The sequence below is a fragment of the Rhinopithecus bieti genome, unplaced genomic scaffold (genome assembly GCF_001698545.2).
Source record: "Rhinopithecus bieti isolate Rb0 unplaced genomic scaffold, ASM169854v2 scaffold_3527, whole genome shotgun sequence".
In the NCBI taxonomy this organism is placed as follows: Eukaryota; Metazoa; Chordata; class Mammalia; order Primates; family Cercopithecidae; genus Rhinopithecus; species Rhinopithecus bieti.
In genome coordinates, this window is record NW_016804488.1 from 3076561 (window position 1) to 3099830 (window position 23270).

Here is a 23270-nt window from a genome sequence, read left to right on the forward strand (position 1 = left end):
GAGTGCAATGGCGTGATCTCAGCTCACTGCAACCTCGGCCTCCTGAGTTCAAGTGATTATCCTGTCTCAGCCTCCTGAGTAGCTGGGATTATAGGTGCACACCACCACGCCCGGCTAATTTTTGTATTTAGTAGAGATGGTGTTTCGCCATGTTGGTCAGGATGGTCTTGAACTCCTGACCTCGTGATTGGCCAGTGTTTTAAAATATAGAAACAGACATCACCAGCAATAGAAAATGAAGAACACTGTATTAATGTTTATTTCTAATTACAAGAAACAGAACATCAGTCCCTTATTTGTACAAAAATACCTGAAAGTTTACAATTAGGTTCACGAGCCAAAGAGCTATGTACAGAATGAAGCAAAGCACATGGAATAAAGGTTTTGTCTCTTCATTAATACCTTCTGCATTCCCTGAAAACGTTTATACACGCCAGGCCGATTTACAGTCGCTGCAGTTTGCACTGTGACATCACAAATCTACCGCCAGCTGGCCCGCCCCCGGAAAGGCGCAGAGATCGGTCATACTGTCAGGTATTAAGTGCAGAAAAGAGAAGACAAAACATCTAGGCTGAGGCACATGTTTCTTCAAGGTTTAGCAAACAAAAGAACATTCTGGAACTCTAACACCTAGTGTAACAGAGCTTACCTATTAAACTCTAATAACCAAAGCATTTGGCGTTTTCCTTCTCAACTTCGTCCCGGTTGCTACATGGAGTTTCATTTAGAAAAGAAAATCACAGGCAGAGATACAAAGTCAACAGGCTCCAAAACAACCCTGAGCTGTCCCCTTTACATTCATGTCAATTAAATACAAAAATAAAAGTCAAATGTCCTTCCGTCCCCAGTTTGCGGGACTTGTTCTCAGGTGGAATTCCCAGCCGCCCAGCACAAGGCCAGCGAGCTGGGGCCTTAGGAAGTCTGCCGCCGCACGGAGGCGGTTTACATTCTCCAACAATTCACTTCGGCAGGGAAAATACAAAAGACTACGTCAAACCAGCTACATACAAAACTGTGAATCAGAGTCAAGCTTTTGTTCTCCTTTTAAATAAACGCATATTTATAAATATGAAATACTGCAAATACAAGCTGTCTATTGGAGAGAGGCGTGAAAGAGAGAGATTATACACTGATGGGACTGGTCTACGTACACAGAAAAAAGAAATCCTAGAGTTGTTTCTCCTTGGAAAGGGTTTACCTCGAGCCAGTGAAGAGAAAGGAATCGTGGTGTAACTGCAATGTCCGTCCCTACAGTGAAGCCTGCCGCCAGGTGTGAACACGAGAATTATCTCACTGTCAATAGTTCGAAAGACTGACTGGCTGCGAAAGGAAGAAAATGCAATTGAGCATTGATGGTTAAAAACATGTTTTGCTAAAAAATTCTTTATTTGTATACCTTTCATGGAAAACAACTAGAGTGTGGTCTGTAAACTGAAATACAGTGTTACTATATGGTACACTGACTTCCAGCTGATTGGCCTTACTGAAGCTCGTGACACTGCTCTAGGCTATAGGGGTTGACTGACGAGCAGAGAAATGCTGTTCCTTAGGGAGCACTTCAGTGGGAGCGGATTTGGGGCAATATCGTGGCTAGCACAGATTCAGAGAAGCCAGGCAGGTGTTGTCTTGAAAAAGGAAATCATTCTGCTCACCACAGTAGTCTGCTGCTTGTCAAGGGAGTCCTTTCTGCTTCGCAGGGATCAAAGGTAAGGAAATGGCCACTCTCACACCTGATCACTAAGCTAAGGGGACACGGCAAAGGGGGCCACCCGAGGGGCGGAGGGGACCAAGTGACAACTCAAGCCACCGTCTGACTCATCTCCCGGAGCAGGGAGAAAGTGTTGTGTTGACAAAACTCTTCCATGTCCACAACCACTGTGAGGTACTTTGGACTGTAAGCCAGCAGAGGAGCCTCGAGCTGCTCTGCGTTCACTGGCTTATGGGGGTTTTCAGCAGGACAGAGGGCTGCAAGCAAAGATCTTTAAATATCAGCCTGTGCCTGTGACCTCTGCAGCGTTTCCTTGTCTTTATCACCATGGAAACCCACGAGACACAGCACGAAGCCAACCAGGTGCCATTTTCTCTTTAGATCCTTTAATCCCTCGAGGGACATCAGCCGTGAAACGACTCACACCACTGCAGCAGCAGAGGTAAGGCAGTGATCGTTCTAGAACAGGCTGAAGGCTGTGGAAACGCAAGGCTGAAAGTACCCCGGTGGATGATGCAGCATCCACCGCTGGCCGATGACGGGTGCCAGGTGTGTCTCAAGGAGGCTGGCCCATGTCAATCTAGAGGCGAGGCCATTCAGCCTGCTGTTTGTGGAACAGTGAATTTTCCAAAGGAATAAAGTCTCCTGCACTGTGCAGAACAAGACACGCTAATAACAAGAGGATCTGACATCTGAGCATAGAGAAATGATTAACAGACTGTGGTTGCTTGACTGAGTCCACAAAACATGCCAAATGCCTACCACAGTGACACCTTTTATTTTAACAGAAAAGCTTTTCAAGTATACTGGGAAGGGCTGGGTTTGTCATTTGGGAGCTGAATCCACACCGTGGTAGTCGGCAGAGGGTGCGGAGGACCCTCTGGGAACATTTGGGGACCCATACTCAGTTTGAAGTCTGCCCGTTTGAAACTCTTTCTGTATTATATGAGTTGAAACGCCACATCCCCCTCCTACCATAGGCTGAATACAATATTGAAAACAAAGAAGGAGTGCAAAAAAGTGATCAATACAAAAAAAGTAAACATATCAGTTTTAATTGTCAAGATTATTCCAGGGCAAGAGTTCATTTCCAATCATTTCTCTCCGGTTCTTGTTCCTAAGCGGCCCAAGCCAAGATGATCATTCCAGTTTATTTTCAAATTTCCTCTGGATCTTCCATGCCCTCCCCAATTTGGCCGACGCAGAGGGAGGCGACCCTGCTGGGTTCACAGCAGCAAATCGTCGTTTAAGTCCAACAAACTAGTCAATCTTGGTTGGCTGGCACTGAACGAACCCATCTTGCTTTGGGTCCCCAGGTGCAGAATCAATGTGTGTTCTTAACCAATGCACAGACCGCTTCTTCAGTCCAGTGTTCACTTCCTCCAGTCTTCAGCCGAGAGGACATCTGCGGTCATAAGGCCACTCGGATGCAGTGGTGCTTGAGTTTGCAAGGCAGGACTCCTTTGTTCAGCTGGTAAAAGTCAACCAGCTGGATCAGGTCAGAGAATTTGGTGTTCCCGTCATCTAGGCTGAAGAACGTCTGCCCGTCATCCTCACACTGGAGAGACACAAGAACACTTGCCAGGTTAGAGGCCGCCACCTCAGGGAAGAGAACGGGGCCCATGGCCAGCGGCAGTGGCATCTGCCCATGATTTGATGCCAGAGGGACACACAGGGCAAGGTAGGCTAGAAAACACCAGGGGCGGGAAGGACGGGGGAGCAGAGGGTGTGTGCTGGGGGCTGCCACATCCCTGAGCCAGGGATAGAATTTGGGTGGGCTGTGGAGACCACTGAGGGCAGCTAGCTCCCCTGCTCCCTGAGGTGGTCATGGAGAAGGGCTGCAAGTTTGCCCCCAGTTCACCCAGCTCATGAGAATTGTATTTACCAGTTAACCTGTAAGTACCCACTGCACACAGCATGCCCCGTGAAGACTGCACAGACCTGGGTCCTCACTATATGACCTCAGTCAACTCCTGAGGCCCCAGGGGTTTACTCTGGCTCCATGTTAAAGCAACTGTTGGGTGGCTGTGAGGGATTAATAAGTTCACGCAGGTAAATTCCCTTCCTAGGTCCCTGAATATGGGACAGTTATTTTTATTAAAGCAGGGGAATGCCACAGTATCTCCCAGAGAGAACCATATTCCTAATACCTATTTTAACTCAGTGAGTTTTCAATTGCATGACTGCAGTACAGTGCAGAACAGTGTACTGTGCAGATCAATGTGGCATGAGGAGGTCGCGTTGTTCACAGGGAACAGGTCAGCTTTAAGGCTTGGGTAATTAATGATCTTGGAACCACTTCGTAACTCCAAAACCACTGCTAGAGCTAATAGCACATCCCACAGCCTGTTTTCACACACAGAGGCTGCACACTTATTGCCCTAAGTCCCAAGTTGCTGTTCTTTTGTTACTTGTAGGATTTGGGCATTACATACTCTGCCTATCATGAAAGCTCCCTTCTTTCCTTTTTTTTTTTTTTTTTAATTTACTCATCCAGCCCAAAACGTCAATCACTTTTCATTTTATATTGTGAGCTAAAAGAATTATAACAACTGAGTGAATAATATAATGCAGTCGAAGAACAGAAAAGGATCATCTATGAGGCACTTTCCCTAGGACAGTAATTCCTGTATTTGCATATAAGGTTGGCTGGAAGCTGGGAAGGCTGGGCTCAATCCCAGATTCTGTTCCTCACCCTGGCACGGTGCAGTGAAAACCGCTGACAGCCACGAGCCTCATTTTCCTCACGAGTAAGGTGGGGATGTCAGCACACAGCAGGAAGCAAGTGGCCACAGAAAAGACAGCGTGTGGCACGCTGCCTTCCCCTGGCTCACAAAAGCTAAGCAAGACACCCTCCTCATCCTGTATGGTCCATGGCTGCAGGCCACTACATGATTCTTGAGATCATAACAAAGTCCTGGGGGTCAGACAAGCTTGAAGAACTCCAGGTTCCACTGTGTAAAACAGGTGAGTTTAGTTAATTAAAGCCTTCTCAGAGCTTTTTCTTTGCTGACATGCAGATTGAATCTCTGAGAGGAAACTATCCAGCCAGCCTCTTTTGGTAGTTTGGGTTCCACAGGATGTATTTCACAAACATTATCATTACCTGCAGAATTTATCAATTCGTCACGTAAACAGCTGCTATTAATTTTGTGTTTTGTATTCTCAACTAAACTGAATTCTTGCAGGCGCTATCTAGCACTCTAATCATGAACTAGAATTGCACTGTGGCATACTGAAGCAAGAGGTAAACTACATTAGGCAAATCAAACATAAAGTGCTTTGTCAAAAAAAGTAGTGTTGATTAAGGTAATCTGTAATGATGTTTTTGGAATTGTTCAAAGGTCTTTAGATCCAAGGACCATGTGGAAGGAGAAACATAATTGCTCTTTGGGATGCCACTTAACGCTTCTTGGATAGCCCTGGTGCACACCAGGACAAATCACAAGACTCCTCAGACTCCACCAGCCAGCAAGCAAACCTACTGCATAACTCCTGCCTTCCAGACCTATATGCTCACGGCTACTGGGTCCTCAGCTAATACTCCTCCACCTCCCCTCCCTGTGACCTTGACCCTCCCCCCATCAGTACCCTTTCAGCTACAACTAAGAGCTCACAGGCTCAAGGTGGGGGGCCTCAGCACCCTATCGCCACTTTCAGGATTATTTCTAGGGAAATGGTTTTCTAATTTCAAAAGACAAACCTGTAAAGAAACTCCTAAAAGTTTCTCACCTGTGGGCTTGAAACTGTCTGATACTTTTTGGTCTTGTCAGTTTATAACTTGAAAACTGCATTAAGAATGAAACCAGAAAACAAAACCACGAGGACTGGTCTGAGAATATCAATACTTACAGGTAAGATCTGGAAATTTTTAATTTTCTGGTGATGACACAGTGTGAGTACAAATGCCTTTGGATTACTCTGGCTGTCACGGAGGAGAAAAAGCCTGGGGAATGGAAAATAGTTGATTGCTAAAATATTTTAAAATCTGGAACTAATCACACACAGACACACTCTCTCTCTCTCTCTCTCTCTCACTCACACACACACACACACACACCGGCTTGGAGCCACAATGCTTCAGTGCTTTGGCAACTGAGTGGCCTCTAGTGGCAACAGCACCCCAGGCAAGCACCAAGATGGTAATTCTGAATTGTCATTCTCCAATGGAAAAAACCTGGGCTCCTTGGGGATATGCCTGACTACAGGATGAGGGCAGGGAAACTACAGGATGAAGCAGGAATACTTTGTGCCTGCATGTCAAAAAGTGCTCAAAGAATAATGAGGACATGTCAAAAAGACACAGGAGGCAGTATGACTAAATCTGGCCATCAAAATGAATTTTAAAAGTAATGGATCATAACCCATAAAATCGGAATCCGTGAGTCTGTAGCGTTATTTATAGATAAATGAGCAAATAAATTAATAGGGGAGAAGGCAAAGCTCTTTCTTTGAGGAGAAAGTCAGTCAATAAATAAAGGCATGATGCATTTGAAAACGACCCTTTGGCAATTACCGTAGTAACAATTAATGAAGGAGAAGATCTTCAACAAATGCTGAAACCAGCAAATGAAAGGTGGATGAGAAACAAGAGTATTTTCATGGCATCAAAGTACTGTACTGTTAATACTTATTTACTACAAAGGGGAAAATAATAGCTTTACAGTGGAGAAATCTGGCCTACAGCATCTTCTTCATCAAGTGTCTAAATTACCACCACGAGCAATAAGACAAATTGACCTTGAGGGCCTCTGGAGAGGATGTACTGAAGATGACACAACATCACTTTTCTGGGGTGTTCCTGTCAAAAATGCATAGCCTGAATCTCACCATGCGTGAGGAACCTAGGCTGAGCCCAGGCTCACTCTACAAGAACTGGCTTCTACTCGCAATGCAGGTCAAGATTATGAATACATGCTGGGAGAGAAGATTTGGATAAAGATGTTCTTTTGCTATAAAGGAGGCAATTAGGAAGAAGGGTATAGATTAGGCAATGAACTGCGTCAGTGTTAACTTCCTGGTTTTTATAACGGTACTGTGGTTATAGAAGTTCTTGTTCTTAGAAATTTTACACTGAAATAATTCAGATTAAAGGGACGCCATGCCACAACTTACTCCTAAATGGTTCAGAAGAAAAAAAAAAAAAAACTAAGAAGAATCAGGCAAATGTGCTATAATCTTAATTAAGGTATCTGGGCGAAGTGTGTACAGTTCGTCCTATTATTATTGCAACCTTTCTACAACCTTAAAAATTTTTTTTAAATCTTCAATTAGAATAGCACAAAAAAGGCATAAAATCATTGCTCTTACATGAAAAAATCTAGAGTTAGCTGAAAAGACAGTTATACATCAGAAAGAGAAGAAGGATCCAATGAAAGCTACAAAGAAGAAATGGCCTGAGAAGGAACTCTCTTTAAATATATCCAAAACCAAACTAGAATCATCAGCAAAATCACCAGTTCTACATTGTAATGTGAAGATGGAAAGCAGTTAAATAAGACTGGGAAATTCCCATGCTGAAAAGGTAAAACAAATATATTTCATTATAGGACTTCTCAGAGCCTTAAAAATGTGAATATTCATGGTAACTGTCTAGCAGTTTTCCAATCTTACCTAAGTAGAAACCTCCCCCAACCCTTTCTAAAATAGCACTTTGCAGGTCTTGTGTTCTTCAGGATACACTTTGGGAAACACCGATCAGAATGGGATTCCACGGTTTGGCTCGGTCCGGCCAGATGGGACGGCGGGAGGAATCTCAGACCCTACTGGGGAACATGCGGCACCGCCAGAGAGAGGATGCGGAGATTCAGTTCCTCTCCCAAGTGCTGGCGGTGCACACTGGGCAGCTGTGCCCACCTCAAAGACTTGTTTTCTTTAGTCAGAGTCATATCATTTCAAACAAAACATCGCTATTCTGAAACCCAGAAGTTTGCCGAGCTCCAGCTCTAACTAGAGGAAAACGTGGGGCGTCTCTCTCTCTGCTGTTAACTATCTGCTGTCTTCTGCAGATGGGAAGCTACAGACGAGTGAACGGCAGCACGGCCCAGGCCTGTTCACCCCTGAGAGGGACATGCACCTCTGAGAGGGGCAGGCTCACTCTGGGAAGTCCCAAGGCTGCTGAAAGGCTTGGGCTTTACAGGGAATGTCTGAAGGTTGTCTATCTGAGATGACTGCTATGGGGGGAGAACGGCATGGCTTAGGCATCAGCAGGAATCCTGGATAGGTCACTTCTTAGCTTCATGATCTTGGGCAACTTGCCTTCTCAGCCCCAATTTCTTCATCTGCAGAAGGTGAACAACACCTCTTTTCTTTTTATTTTTTTGAGACAGAGTTTCGCTCTTGTCGCCCAGGCTGGAGTGCAACGGTGCAATCTCAGCTCACTGCAACCTCCGCCTCCCGGGTTCAAGCGATTCTCCCCTCTCAGCCTCCCGAGTAGCTGGGATTACAGGCGCCCGCCACCATACCCAGCTAATTTTTATATTTTTAGTAGAGATGGGGTTTCATGGTATTAGCCAGGCTGGGTCTCGAACTCCCGACCTCAGGTGATCCGCCCACCTCGGCCTCCCAAATTGCTGGAATTACAGGCATGAGCCACTGCGCCCAGCCAGAATAACTCTTCTCTTGCAGGACCACTGAGAAGACTGTGGCTGACGTACATACAGCATTGTGCACAATCGCATGCAATACAAGGTAGCTTGAAATAACTCACTGCAATCAGCCAACTGCCACAATCCAGCGATTTCTAAGGGGATGGCAGTTATAGGAAAGACGCCCAGTGAGATGCTAAGCATGCTAAGTGACTACTAACCAGACTCAGAAGTTGTAAACATGGCCTAGAACGGAGTGACAAGAACCAGGTAAGTTCTTGTCTTTATTAAGAGTAGATGCTAGGGATGGTGCACTCACCAGTCCACCATAAACGAATGAAGAGCCCCTTGTGACAGGACCCGACAGTGATCAGAGTAACAATCTAGACCATGTTTACAAGCAAGACACCATGCAAAGTGTTTCAGGCACGTATTAACTCATTTATCTTCAAGGTGACACTGTTATCTTCATTTCACAATGATAAGGGAAGTGGCACACAGAGAAGCTAAGCAACTTCCCCAAGGTCACACAGCCAGTCATGGAGGAGTTCCTGGTTCAGCAGGAAGAGCAGATGAAAAGTCAAAGTATCCCTCTTACAAGGGTGCTATATGAGTCCTGGGGATAACACCTCTTTTTCTGTGGTTGGGAGAAGGGAAAGCTTCAAATAATTCAAATTTTGCTGAAGAGGTTTCCCTCCAACATGTGGAGGGGCATGAAGTGCAGACAGAGGGGCTGCACAGGCAGATGACACAGGGGTTGCTGCCTGGCTCGGCAGGAAGGCCAGCAGGGCTGGACCATGAGTGTGGGCATGGCATGGGGAGCATCCACAGGCCCTGGGCAGATAAGCATGGTGCTGTGGATGGTGTGGGATTGTTTAGCAGAGAGGACTACAGACCGAGATTTGCCCTTAAAAAGATCCTTCTCCTGCAGTTCTGGGATGGGCATGGGTGGCGAGACAGGAAGGAAGCAGGCCGCAAATTCAGTGCAGGGTTGGTAAAGCATGAGTGTGCGCACGCACACACACACTCAGCTGCATGGGTGGGGGCTGGGGTAGGAGGGGAGCTGCCTGGATCCTAGGATTTCAGGAATACCTTACAGGCTTATTTAAGGCTCTGATGTCTCTTTCTAACTACATATACCATTTGAGAATAAAGCTATGGAAAATGCTGTTTTTATATTATCTGTCCAGAATCTTGGGCTGTTTTTCAAGGTGCTTTTCTTTTCTTTGTTGTTTGACTCTTTAAATTGGCTTGCCTTCATCATCTCTGCAGGGATCAGTAAAGATCAGAAATGGATTATTTACCTTGTCATGCAAATACACCTCCTCCCTACACCCAAGAATTACGAGGAAGATGAGCTGTTCCCGTGTTAACGCCTGAATTGATCCCATTATCTACATTTCTGTGTGTGGCTAGCGCTCCAGCAGCCTAAGGCGGGAGCTGGAAATGACAGCCTTAGAGACAAGGAAGGCTCCAGGGAGGACCAAGAGGAACGCCTGCTGATGAATAAGGCGGGTGGCATCAGCAGGCTGCTTTGGGGAACAGAAGGTAACAGAGGTGATGCTTCTATCTCTTTACAAGTCTGGACGGAAGCCTCGCCAACTGGTTTTCTGATCCAAGAAAATCTGAAAGACAAACACGGCTGGGGGAAGCAAAACGCTGACACACAATGCAGATGGCCCAGCAGGGCTGAGCTGCAGTCCACCCCACCCCAAGGCAGCCCTTCCAATCCAAAGTGGACAGAGTGGCCTCATCCCAGAGTCACTCAGGAAGCTTCTTCGAACATATGACTGCCACACCCGCCCCCCTGAGGTTCAGAAACATCTGTGCCTCGGGGTGATGGGCATCCTCACTGCCCTGGCCTTGGGGACAACACTTAGTAGCCATGGCACCAAATAAAGCCTCCTGTGGAAATGCCATTTCTCCAGCAGAGTGACACTACCCCCAAGTGAGCCTGTGCTGCCTCCCACAGACAGCAAGGGTAACAGAGGTACTCCTAGAACATTCTGGGTCCACTGTTGATGTGGTTCAGGGTATAAGCAGGTATACACTGTATTAGAAGCCCCAGAACACACAGACACCCCTAACTCAACAATGTCACAGAAAGAGAAATTTCAACGTTAGGCTTTTCTCTCCTTAGGCATGCCAGAAACTTTAGAGAAGAAACATACTCTTTTATAGTTAGAGGAGGAGTCACTTCTAACACTTTGAGAGACTGCTCTGTGCTAAAGCTGGTATCTCAAGTAAGGAGTTTTGGAGTAACTGTAAAGCCGCATGGGAAACAAAATAAAATCAGACCCATTCTTTACCCAGCAGTGAGGATACATAAACCCAAGTGCATCTGGGATCGAAACAAAACCAAACCAAAACCAAAAATGAACAAACAAGGACAAAAGAAAGAAAGGGAGAGAGAGCAGGAAGGAAGGAAAGAGGGGCGGAGGGAAGGAAGGAGAGAGAGGGGGAGAAGAATCCAAGTACAAGAAGACATCAAGTACCCCTTTATGATTCAGGAGTGGGAAAAACAAAAGTGTCTGCAACTTCATCGATTAGAAAACGGACGAAAATGTAAGCAGTGCAGAACTGCCAAAGACAAAGAAGTCCTTCCATACATGAAACGAGGGTCGGCCTCCTTCATGAGAGACACGGCTTACAGCAGGACTCTCAGATGGAAGAGGTAAGCCTGCTGAGGGACTCTGCTGACATTTCACCATATTACATAGGCCCTGCCCTTCCACCCCACAGCCCCACCTCTCAGGACTCATAGCAAAGATACACGGCAAAATTACGAAACAATGCAGCACTGTGTCTCATAACATTTGCCTGGAAACATGGTGAACATCCCTCAATAGGGGACATTTTAAAAAATGATGTTCCATGTACATAAAAGAAAACCCAAGAGTGTAAAAGAAATGTGGGCCATCGCCATGAGCTGCTGTGGAGCGATCCTTGGGACGCAGAGACTGCGGGAACTGTGCAGCGCGGTACTTGCAGACCACTACCTTTGCTTAACGAGAGGCAGAAAACAAAATCGTTTCGCTGGTATTTGTACAACGAAATGACAGACGGATAAACAAACACTAATAAAAGCTGTTTATCTGTTGTCGGGGTTGGGAAGCAAAGTTGAGTGGACAGGGCATGTGCCTTATTTCATAGATCTGACTTTGGATCCATGAAAATGTGTTATGCAATTTACAAAGCAGCATTCAACCAAAAAGAAAATAAATCAGATCCACTTGCAAACACTAAAGAGAAACTGGAACAAACAAACCTGATTTACCCAGCAGTTTGGTGGCAGAACCATAGAGAAGAATTACTTCAAGTGACTGTGGGCAAGGTATTTTAAGGTAACCTGCCTGGATTAATCCTTAAGGATTAAAAGGACTGCAAAGAAATCGCAATTCAGGAATCTTACTGAATTAATACCAGCATTAATATTTTCAAGATATTACATGTATGTATTTTATATTATGTATTGATAAAGTAATAAGTAATTAAGCTAATGCCATTAACAGAGATCATCAGAGGAAAAAAAAAAAACACAACAAAATCAAAGAAGTAAAAAATCCTGTAATCTGAAACTTGAATTTGCAATATCAATGCGAATCCAAAATTTATTTTTTGTTTTAAAAAAGCCCATGTCCTAGCTCTGTTTACTACAAAGATCTAAAGATTGTAGTCTCCAAATACCATTTTCCATTAGTAAGAATGAGGGTCTCTGTGAGAAATGCATCATTTGAGTTTAATACATCTCGTCACCCCAAAATCAAATACCATTAATGGTAGCTCAAAAGAACTCAGGAAGCAATCTGAAGAAGCCATTGGCCAATGATGGGCAAAGTGAGCATCAAGAAGAGGAGGTTTTGAGTGAAATAAATCAAACAGAAAAATCTAAGTTCATAGTGACAGTTTAAACAAAACTCAAACAAACTAACAACAAAAACACCCCTTGTTTGCCTCTAGTGGAAAGTGGGAGAACACAAACTCATTCTTCTAAAAATTGACAAGTAAAGGGAAAATCCAGGCATTTACCTACTTTTTCCAGGAAATATGTGATACAAGAAAGAACTTCAGCTTATATAGGAAGGAATTAGAAAATGATGATTTTGGAACCCCTAATGAAATACTGAACCACGGCAAGTTCACCAAGGGCTGCTAAAACCATGTGGTGGACGGGGATGGCAGCCTTGGTGGGGAGGCTCCAGCAGGCTGCACTTGAACCTCTGCTCACCCAACACCATTAAACAGCAGCCAGGCTTCAGGCCTCCTCCACTCCAGGCAGCAGAGCACCCAGAGGACACCAGGCAGGAGAAATGCATCTGATCACACCATGACCACCACTCCCCAGGAATCAGGAAAACAGAGGAACTTATTAAAATAAACCACAAACATGCTATTAGCAAATGACTCACTTCTTTAACAAACAAAAGATGTTTAAAAAAATAGAAGAAAAACAGAGTGATGAGAAAGACTATTCTATATCCAAGGAGACAGAGGTGAAATGGTATAGCATCCAAATGCCATTTGTGGGTCCTGCCTTAAATAACCTCAATTTAATTTAAAGGAGTTTTTTTGGTGACAACTGGGGAAATCTGAACATGGATTAGCTTTTAGATGATAGTAAGAAATTCTTATTTATTTTGTTAAGTGTAATAATATTGCAGTTGTATCAAAACAAAAGGATCCTTATTTTTTTAGAGACAGGTACTGAGATGTATTTGCTGGCAAAAATTTAGGATTCTGAAATTCCCTTTAAAATAGAAGAGGAGGAGGAAGAGGAGGAGAGAAAAAAGGAAAAAGAGAGCTGAAGAGGAGGAGGAGGAGAAAATGTGGGAAAGGTAAGTAAGTTAGCAGGTTGAAGCTGCGTGATGGGTAAGTGGGGTTTCATTATACACTTATGTAAATGTGAAAATTTCCATAATAAAACTTCTTGTAACACGAAGGACACAAGAATCACTCTTTGAGTTTAGCAGCTTCCAGGAACCTGTATTTTGAGCATGCAGACCCTATATGGGACAGCTTCCACGTGGATGCAACTACTTCCTCAGGGAGGATGATCAGCCTGTGTCTCTTTCTGGAGGACTCTGCTGGCTCCGCAGGGTCGGCCTTCCGTGGTAACTGCATCCCACGTCCCTGTCCCTATATCCACACTGTGACTAGCTCCTTCCCAGGGTCATTCAAGTGTGGTCTTGGGATTTGCTCTGGTCAATGGGATGGTGGCAAATGTGATGCTAAGAGAATCTTGAGAAATCTTGTCCATGTGTAGTGGGGTCTAACTTCTCTTGCTATGCCTGGGAGCCTCAAGTAACCTGCTGCAGACACAGGCCCAGTCACTCATTGCCATGGCAACAGCCCACAGCAACAACCTGACACGAGTGAACCTATCCTGGACTGTCCAGCCCCAGCCAAGCTGGCCCAGGTGAGAAAGGCCACACAACCAACAACGATCATACGTAATGGATTTTTGTTGTTTTAAGCCACTAAAGTTTGGGGCTATTTGTTCTCAGCAAAACCAACCTCATATAGTACATAATCAAAAAGCGTAGGCAAAAGTATTTTTTTTCCCATTTGCCCATTATCTTATGAAGATAAAACAGTTTGTGTTGTCCACCTCTTCAGATTTCATCCAGAGGTGAAAGATAATGACAGATACAGTCTGGGCAGACACGGATTAGATTCCTTTCTGCCCCTTACTAGCTGGCCAAGCTTTGTGTACCACTTATACCTCTGAGCCTACCTTTTCTCCTCTTTAAAATGAGGACAAAACTGCTGCCTGCCCAGCAAGGATGTCTGAAGAATTAAACAAAACAGATTCCCAGCACAATCAAACCTCAGCAGACCAGCTCTTATCAGTGGTGGTTCCTTACCCGTCCACGAGCCCTTGCTGTTTAATGATCCTGTGGGATTCCTCCCTGGAGATCCTCCCGTGAAACCAGTGCTGTGTCCTGTGAATCACTGTGGGGGGAAGAGAGGAGGAGGGCAGGATGGTGGCGCCTCTGCAGAATGGCTTCCCTGACAGCACAACCAACTCTGATCAACGCAGAGCCCCGACTCCCCAGCTACAGCTTATGTGGTGCACTCTGGGCACAGGCAAATTTGTAGGGCTCAGGGGAGTGAAGGGGGTGCTGTTTGATTTTCTTTATGTACAAAAACATCAGGCAATGTGCCCTGTTTACCTGTACTTAGGGTAGAAGGGTGGAGGGGACTTTGGCTACCTAGGATGTTCATCCGTGTGCTTCGCTTCTGCAAAACAAATTCCACATTAGCGCCGAGGACAGCAGACAGACACACCAAGTCACCCAATACGTCCAAGCTCACGGCAGGGCACTGGGTCGGGTGCCTGACTGGGCTCATAAGGGCCCTTGCCCCATCTGAAGCCCCCACTGACCCCTGAGAACAAAGAGTTCAGGGTTCCCAGTTGTTAAGAACACCCTGAGATATCTCTAGTAGCCCCAGTACCGAAGTAGAGATGCTTATTTCTCACGCTGAAGACATACGATGGAAACGCCACGAACATCCTGATAAATCTCAGGAGAAACACACGAGCCTTTCCATTAAACTCACGCAGTTCTCAAAGCACTGGGCACTGGACTTCCCGTGCTTGGGACTCCCTGAGGCTGAAGTACAGAAAATGCGAGTACAGGCTCCTGTTTTGCACATGGCCTTTAAGTCTCAGGAGCTTGGAAGCTGAGTGATAGTCTTCCTACCTGGAGATTAAGAACCTAAGCCTTAGGGGTGAGGGAGTAGCCCAAGGCCTCCAGGCTGTTAGTAGCAGACCCTGGTGTGAACACCTGCTGGCCCCACTCAGGTCTGGGCTCTATGTACTCCACAGACAGCCACTGCCAGTTCATCAGAACAGTTCTGCACGGGGGCCAGGGTGGGCAGAGAGTTCTGTTCCTCTCATGTCCCTTCCATGAAAGCCCAGGGACAGGGCGCAGTGGGGAAAGGCTGGGTGCTGGGAACGTGGAAGGGGCCTAGAAGGGCCAACTGCTTCCTGCAGCTGAGAACTCAGAGGTCCCCCACCCAACATGCCACCCCTCTTGCCAACCCGCATAGAGCCGTTCTCTGGGAGAAGACCACGTGGTGGGGCTGCCACCTCGAGGGAGCCCCTCCAGGCTGGCCAGGGCCGGGGCCTTACCCTCCAGGCGTGGCCCTCCTCCAGGGCTGCGCTCTGGGCCTCCGCCGGATTCTCTATCACGCGTCCTGTTTGCCCAGAAAAATCCATTGCCACGAGGGAGTTCTCGGAAACACTGCGCTGAAAAGGAAAGGTCACGGTTCTTAAAATGTAGAGAAATAAGGCAGAGTGGAGTCTTGGCATGAAACTATCATCAAGACGCTCAGGAAAGGGGAGCAGGGAATGCCCGCTTTTTACCTCTTAACTCCCCAAGTTTCAGGTGGGAAATTCACTGGTTTAGCCTGAAAATTCAGTGGCCCCTTCGGTTTTTCTTAAGAATGAAACACATTCTAGTCCTCCCTGAGTATTAAAAAGGCTGCTGGTGAGGCCCCCAGCACCCACAGCATTTGGACCATGTGGTCCTTCACAGGCTCCTGACCTGCACTCCAACACATCAAAGAAATCGATAGCCAGTGTGAGCCTAGGCCTCCCCAGTGAGTCATTCCCTCGGGGACGTGGGTTGGGGAAAATTCATGGACTCTTTCTGTGGCATCATTTGGCATCTCAAAGGGGCAGACACTGAAGGACCCTCAGGACTGTATTTTGAGAAGATGAAGTGCTTCTGCCCCTTTGAGAACAGAGTGTCCAGAACACAAGAGGAACGATGACAATCTCTAAATTCTCACCAGGGAATGAATGCAGCATAATAGTCAACAGCTCCCATGGGTCCCAAGGCTTAAGGAACAAAGGTGAAAGGCAGGAAAGGCAGTGCCCCACAAGGCCAAAAGTTGTTGCTGCCATTTTTGAGCACTTAAAGAAAGCCACCTACTCACACGACCCTGAGGGGTAGATGCAGGGACGGGAGAAGAATGGCAGAGGAATTCACTCCCTGCCGTTACACTGTTGAGACTACAAAACCCACGTCATCATGGGACATACTGGCTTCGCTGAAATGCACACACACTTTCCGGAGCTTCTCTTGCCCACCCCGTGTGAAATGAGGCGTCCTTAATACGTGTGATGAAGAAGCTGAAAAGGCACTAGACTTCTGAAGGTTCTGGCTTTACTTACCACTGGCGTTGAGAACGGGGATAGCAAGGCCTTCCTCTGCTGAGGGATTCGGTAGTTCTGGTAAAGGAGCATTCCATACTGGAGGGGAGAAGCCACAGTGAGTGACCGGCCCGGGAGCCCCGAGGGCTGGCATGTGACAAACGCCACAGCAGGAAAGGGCAATGTTGAGTGCAGAACAGGGAGTGATGCCCTGTACCAGCCTCCAGGAGCCTAAGTGTCGCTGACCCTGATCAATGCAGGGATTAGGGGCAATGACGCCCCTTGAAATAAAAAATCCGAGTATAGCTTTTGACTTCCCCAAAACTTACCTATTAGTAGCCTACTGTTGACCAGAAGCCTTACTGACAACATAAACAGTTAATTAACATATATTTTGTATGTTATATGTATTCTATACTGTATTTTTAATAAGGAAGCTAGAGAAAAAAATGTTAAGAAAATAATAAGAGAAAATACAATTATGGGATTGAACTGCATTTATTGATCCTGTAAGTTTACATTGTTGACATAATGAATTATCTGTGTGATGTAGAGGGCAACCGTTCAATCTCTATCAAGCAATTTAAGTTTTTCTTGTAATGTCATGACTTTTCTCTGTTCCTGGGAGCACTTCCAGTTTCACTAGTGACATTTCATATGGGTCCCATGGTGTTCCTTAAAGTTCCTGTATTGCACTACACACAACAAAAGATACTCCAGAAACATGAGCCCAGTTTTTACTACAACACGCAATTTATTGGAGAGTGGACCTGCTCATGGGGAGATAATTAGCAACACAAGGTGGGTTTTTAAAAGGGTATTTGTAACATCTGAGTTCACTGTAGCAACAGGAGGTGGCTACGAAATTATGAGAGTAATTTTATGCAGTTCTGAGGTAATCCGCATCTTTGTCTGTTCACATCTCTTGACTACAAATGGTGCCATATACAATCGGTGTTTGTGTGCATTCAGTTTTGATACATTTTAACTTTTTATAATAGATTTCTATATATAAAAAAACTCTAGGCCGGGCGCAGTGGCTCAAGCCTGTAATCCCAGCACTTTGGGAGGCCGAGGCGGGCGGATCACGAGGTCAGGAGATCGAGACCATCCTGGCTAACACGGTGAAACCCCGTCTCTACCAAAAAATACAAAAAACAAGCCGGGCGAGGTGGCGGGTGCCTGTAGTCCCAGCTACTCGGAGGCTGAGGCAGGGGAATGGCGGGAACCCGGGAGGCGGAGCTTGCAGTGAGCTGAGATCCGGCCACTGCACTCCAGCCTGGGCGACAGAGCGAGACCCGGTCTCAAAAAAAAACTCTAAGTGGAACTACACAGTTCAAATCATTCAACTTCACATTCAATATGGTGCACGCCTCAGCGCTGCTGCTACTGTTGCCCCTCAGGAGGGAAGAGCTGACTGGTTTTGGAATAAGCGGGACAGTGACAAACATAATAATAATAACATCAAGAGCAAGTAATCTTATTGAGTGCCACTATGGGTTAGGTATGTGTCTAAGTGCTTTATGTTGTTATTTCATTTAATCCTCTCCATTTTATGAGCTGTATACTATAATTATCCCCATGTTACACAGCACATAACTGAAGCACAGAAGAATGAGGCAAGCTGCCCGCAGTCACGACTTTGAACGTACATGGCCTGTTCCAGACCCAGTGCCCTCCCTAGCCGAGGCTTGCCACCTAATTGGCTCAGCAGTCTGTGCTTTCTGATCCTGGCAATTAGGACTCGGGGCCCTGCAAAGTCTTATACACATCCAGCATCCCAGCCTACATGCCCGAATCACACATTCCAACCACGTGGAGAAGAACAGTCAGAAACAGGAAGCGAAGTCATCAAGTGGGACACCTCTTCTTTTATGGGATCTAAGCTTAGTTCTGGCTCTAGGTCTCATGGCACATACTCATTTCTAAGAAAAATATCTAGAACATGATGCAAAGGTCTAACGGAGGAACAACTGCACTCCAGCGAGAGAAGAGTGAGAACAGGTCAGGAGAAATATTTGATGAGATAATGTCAAGAACTTTCCAAAGTTGACCAAAAGACGTCAAGCTACAGATTCAGGGTGTAGGATAAATAAGCCCACTCCAAGCATATCGTGGAAAGATTGCTGAGAAACAGACACAAAGAAAATGTCAAAAACAACCAGAGGAAAACGTGCATTATTTTCACAGAAGCAATGGGCAGACAGACAGCTAATGTTTTTACATAAATTATAAGATTCAGAAGACAATGCAGTGGGAAGATGCAGAAGAGAATAACCGCTAACCTTGTATCCTATAACCAGTTAAATGTTCCTTCAAGAATGAAAGTGAAACAAAAACTGAGAAAATTTCTTAGGCCCACATGAAAAGAACTGCTAAGTTGAGGTCTCCTACCCCAGAGGGAAGAATGTGAATTCAGGAAAGATTAAAGTGCAAAGATGTAAGTGATTAAAATTAAAATTGAGTATATAAAACAGTAACAACATTATGTCTTAAGAGGTTTTATATATACAAGAATCCTTCAAAAGGGACAATGGAGCAAATGGAACGAAAGGTCCTCATGCCTGCCTGAAAGCAGTCAGTAAACGTACTACATGATAAAAGATTTTCATAAGTTCAAGGTGCATGTTAGGCTGGGTGCGGTGGCTCACGCCCGTAATCCCAGTACTTTGGGAGGCCAAGGCGGGCAGATTGCCAGGAATTTGTGACCAGCCTAGGCAACATGGCAAAACCCGGTCTCTATAAAAAATACAAAAATTAGCCAGACACGGTAGTGCATGCCTGTAGTCCCAGCTATTCAGGAGGCTGAGGTGGGAGGATGGTTTGAGCCCGGGAGGTTGAGGCTACAGTGAGATAAGCTCATGCCACTGTACTCCAGCCTGGGGGGCAGGGTGAGATCCTGACTCAAAAAAAAAAAGCCAAAAACAGTGTGTTATCTAGGGTAACCACGAGAAAATAGTAAATGTACATATAAGTATTGGGTTAATAGAGGGAAAAACATAAATATACTTAATAAATCTAAAAAATTAAGAGAAAAAGAATACAGGAGAGGTGGGACAACCAGGAAAAAACTGCAAATGGCAGTTTCAAATACAAATATGATGATCACACTAAATAATACAATTATTATTATTAATACAGTTATTAATAATAATTGTATTATAATAAATATGAGATATTCCTTAAACATAAGGACCCAGAAAGGTAGAAAAAAGACAGTCCAAGAAAAACTATGTAATGAAGCAAAGCTGAGGTAAAAAGCGTTAAATAAATTAATATGAACCAGATTAGACTCTGGGGCAAGGAGCACTGCTAGAGATAATAAAGTATATTTCATGTCTTAGAATTGACATACCAGGAAGATACAAATATTCGCAACTTTGGGCACCTAATTAACATACACATTTTATTTTATTCACGTTTGCATGTATATATCTACATCTATGGGTATGTGTAGACAGAAGAGATTAAATGGTAATAAATAATTGTTGCAAAGTTTTAATGCTGCGTTTATTGCCTTTTCAACATCAGGTCATGTAAAACCAAAGCAACCAGTACTAGGGACTCTTGCGTGGATGAGGCAAGACCTCCCTCTTGGGGATGAATTTCTATAGCAGATTAAGAGACTTCTAGAAGACAGAAAAAGGAGGAAAGATGGTAATAAATAATTGTTGCAAAGTTTTAATGCTATTTGCATAGCTCCTATAGCATCCAAGAAATTACCTAACAAATAATGTAACAGGAAGGAATGAGACAAAAGACTATCTGCTGGTGCTATCTACTAAGAGCATCTTTCTGAAAAGCTAAGTATAGCTAGGCCAGCTTTCTCCTATGTAGACCCAAGCTATAAGATTTGTTTATTTTTTTCAAGAAAGTGTATCTGTGTGGGTAGAGATGTAAGAAGGTCCTAGGTTAATTCAAAATAACAACCCAGCTCTTCCTTTCCACGGTTGATATGAAGATGCTGTTTGTAGTAAATGGTAAAAGGGCCCTGTCAGCTTCAGTCCTCAGACCCTCTTATCCTCTAAAAGGGGATCCAGTGTCCTGTGTCCTCTTCTGGAGGAAGGCAGAGCACACACACGGGATGCCTTGTTTTAGAACGACTGTCAACATGGAGACCCTGGAGTCATAAAGAGTTGCCTCTCCACTAACTCTATCCAGGTATCATTTCTGTATAGTGGGTAATGAATCAGTGCCGACAAGACTGAAATGGCGTTTCGATTGCATTACAATCCTATGGCTGTTTGAGGCAGAAACATGTCACTTGCACTCCACTTGAGATTGGCCCCGAGGCCGTCACTGCTATCTTCCTGTCAGGTCTGGCTCCCCAGCCTCCCATAAGAATAGTACTAAGACATATCCTTAATGTCTCTAGAATCTATGTATCACTGGACGCAAAGTGCTTCCCTGCAAAGTGGCAGGGACAAAAGGAATGCATTCAGAACTGACTGCAGCTTCCAGGCGGCTCTAGGGAGGGCAGCAAAGCATGGTAGTGAGGAAAGGGGTTCTGGGGCCAGAATGTCAGGGCTCTGACCCGGCTCTGCCACATCGCAGCAGCCACAGCTTGGGCCTCAGTTTTGTCATCCACATAATGATGATGATAATATGCATGTCACTGAGCTGTCACAAACAGTAAAGTGATAAAGAATGCCTGGCCCATAGCAAATGCTCAAAAAAATCTTAATATTATGTAACACATTATTGTTAACACTGACAACAATAAAGTCAGTTCGTTTTGCATTAGTCACTCTGCCCACATCCTTTCCTGTGGCTCGTTATGTTAGTGCAACAAAGGAGAGACACCCAAGAAACAGTGGTTAAGAACCTACTACCTGGATTTATTAGGTATTACCCAAAGCAATAGAATTCATAGCTTCTTGGAGTATACTACCACTTTCCTTTTCCTTTTTTTTTTTTTTTTTTTGCCTTTTCCAAAACAGATCATTCATTTGCAGATTAAAATTTCAACTATATACAGACACCTTTAAAAGATCACCTGTGGCCGCTGCCCCCTGTCTGCACAGCTGCCTCTCCTATCTCCTCTCCCTACTAAGCAACCTCTTTCTTCTCTCCTGCAGTCTCACAGAATGTTCACGAGCATACCATCAAATACAAATATTCTAATTTTTCCTGTTCCCTTCACACAAATGTAGCATTCTCTCTATATACTGTTCTGTATTTTGCTTTTTAATTGTTAGTAATTTTTCCACAACAGAACACAAAGAGCAATCTCATTCCTTCTGGAGGTCCATGCAGAAGACTGCCCTCGATGGATATTATGTCACCTGTGTGACCAGTTCCCACTGGTGACCCTTACACACTGAAAACTGGCTTATAACAGGAGTGGTCTATGATCTATGATGTATTAACATGGACATTTCCTCTTCCATTATGAATTCATAAAATTTTGGTTTTCATAATTCTTTTTGTTATCAGTGGAAACATAAAATAAGGTTCTGGGAGAGAGACACAGGAAGCCAATCTGTGGAGCTTTTGGTCTGGGCCCCAGCCTCCTATAAAATGGCACTAGGATGTATCCTTAATGTCTCTGGAATCTGTGGATTACTGGGTGCAAAGTGCTACCTGCCAAATGGCCACAACAACAGGACTACATTCAGAATTGGATCTGCAGCACCTCCAGGAAAGTTTTGAGCTATGCTTCCTTCAGCTCCTCCATCTCCTTAATTGACTCCACCTTCAGTCTCTGAACCAGATAAAAGGCCACTACAGTTCAATGAAGGCTGGGAGTTTTTGTAAAGTAATCCCTAGACCATCGTATCCATCGGCTCCAAATGAACATCTCCTATGGAGACCCCTGGACTTTAGCCAAGCTCATCTGGGCCAGCTAACTTGCAACTCACAAGGACTCTGCAGACTTAATTCCAGACATGTGGGATATGGTATGTGTGCACAGGAACACTGTGGGAAATCCAAAGTGATTACAATAAACAGTCATATGAAATCACTCTGGCAATTAGCATGAAATTGCTGTCAAGGGCATTACTCCATATGCAGTTCCACGTGATACATTTCCTTTAGAACTTACAGTCAGGAGGTATTGTCTCCGCTGAGGAGCTACAGTGAGCTGTGTAATTCATCATGTTTACTTCATGGTCCTGGCTTTTTGGGAACCTGAGAGTTGGTTCAGTCGTGAAAATAATTAACACCTCATGTACTATTTCCTTTCTCCCTGGTTCTGATTTTTCAAATCCTATTCTTCTAATCCAGTGGTCTCAACCAGGGGCAATTCCCCACCCTCTGGCTCCAGGGCACATTTGGCAACATTTAGAGACATTTTTGGTCGTCTCAACTGGCCAGGCGTGAGACTGGCATCTAGCAGGCAGAGACCAGGTATGCCACACAGCTAAGTGGCCTGCAATGCTTGGGTGTCCCCCAGACCTCCAACAAAGAATTATTCCACCCAAAGTGTCAGTAAGTACTGAGTCTGGAAAACCTAGCTCTAACCTGTTTAATATTAGGCCCTCTGTTAAAAACTCCTGAGATCTTGTTTAGAAAGATGCTTAACTACATTTGATAAATAAAATATTGTGACAAAACAGCAGAAAAGTTACGAGCATTTTCCTGCCAGAACAGACACAGTATTGTGCCTATCATGGACTGGCCCCAGGCTGTGTACCACTTAGCTGAGTAATAAGCCATCCTTTGGGGACTTCAGAGGAGACAGAAAAACGAACTAGCACAAGACAACGTAAGGTGGTTAGCACAACAGGACAAAGAGGAAGAGGCCTCTAACTCTGTCGAGGGACTGGATTTTATGGGAGGAGAACCTGCCTTCTGACTTTGTCTATTCTGG

General features: G+C 44.9%; 1 protein-coding gene across 7 annotated transcripts in view; it reads right to left on the bottom strand.

Annotated features, from left to right (window-relative positions):
* Nucleotides 1–236: 236 nt before the first annotated feature.
* The window catches only part of GRB10 (growth factor receptor bound protein 10), a 171266-nt gene continuing 148232 nt past the window's right edge, over nt 237–23270 (bottom strand). For all 7 annotated transcript variants that reach the window (XM_017868596.1, XM_017868598.1, XM_017868599.1 and 4 more), the window contains 6 exons: nt 16478–16555; nt 15431–15547; nt 14469–14535; nt 14160–14247; nt 5561–5654; nt 237–3266 (listed from right to left, as the gene is read on the bottom strand). In XM_017868596.1, coding sequence (XP_017724085.1) covers nt 3120–3266; nt 5561–5654; nt 14160–14247; nt 14469–14535; nt 15431–15547; nt 16478–16555 — 591 coding nt within the window. In that variant the 3' untranslated portion in view covers nt 237–3119. The remainder of the gene's footprint in view (nt 3267–5560; nt 5655–14159; nt 14248–14468; nt 14536–15430; nt 15548–16477; nt 16556–23270) is intronic.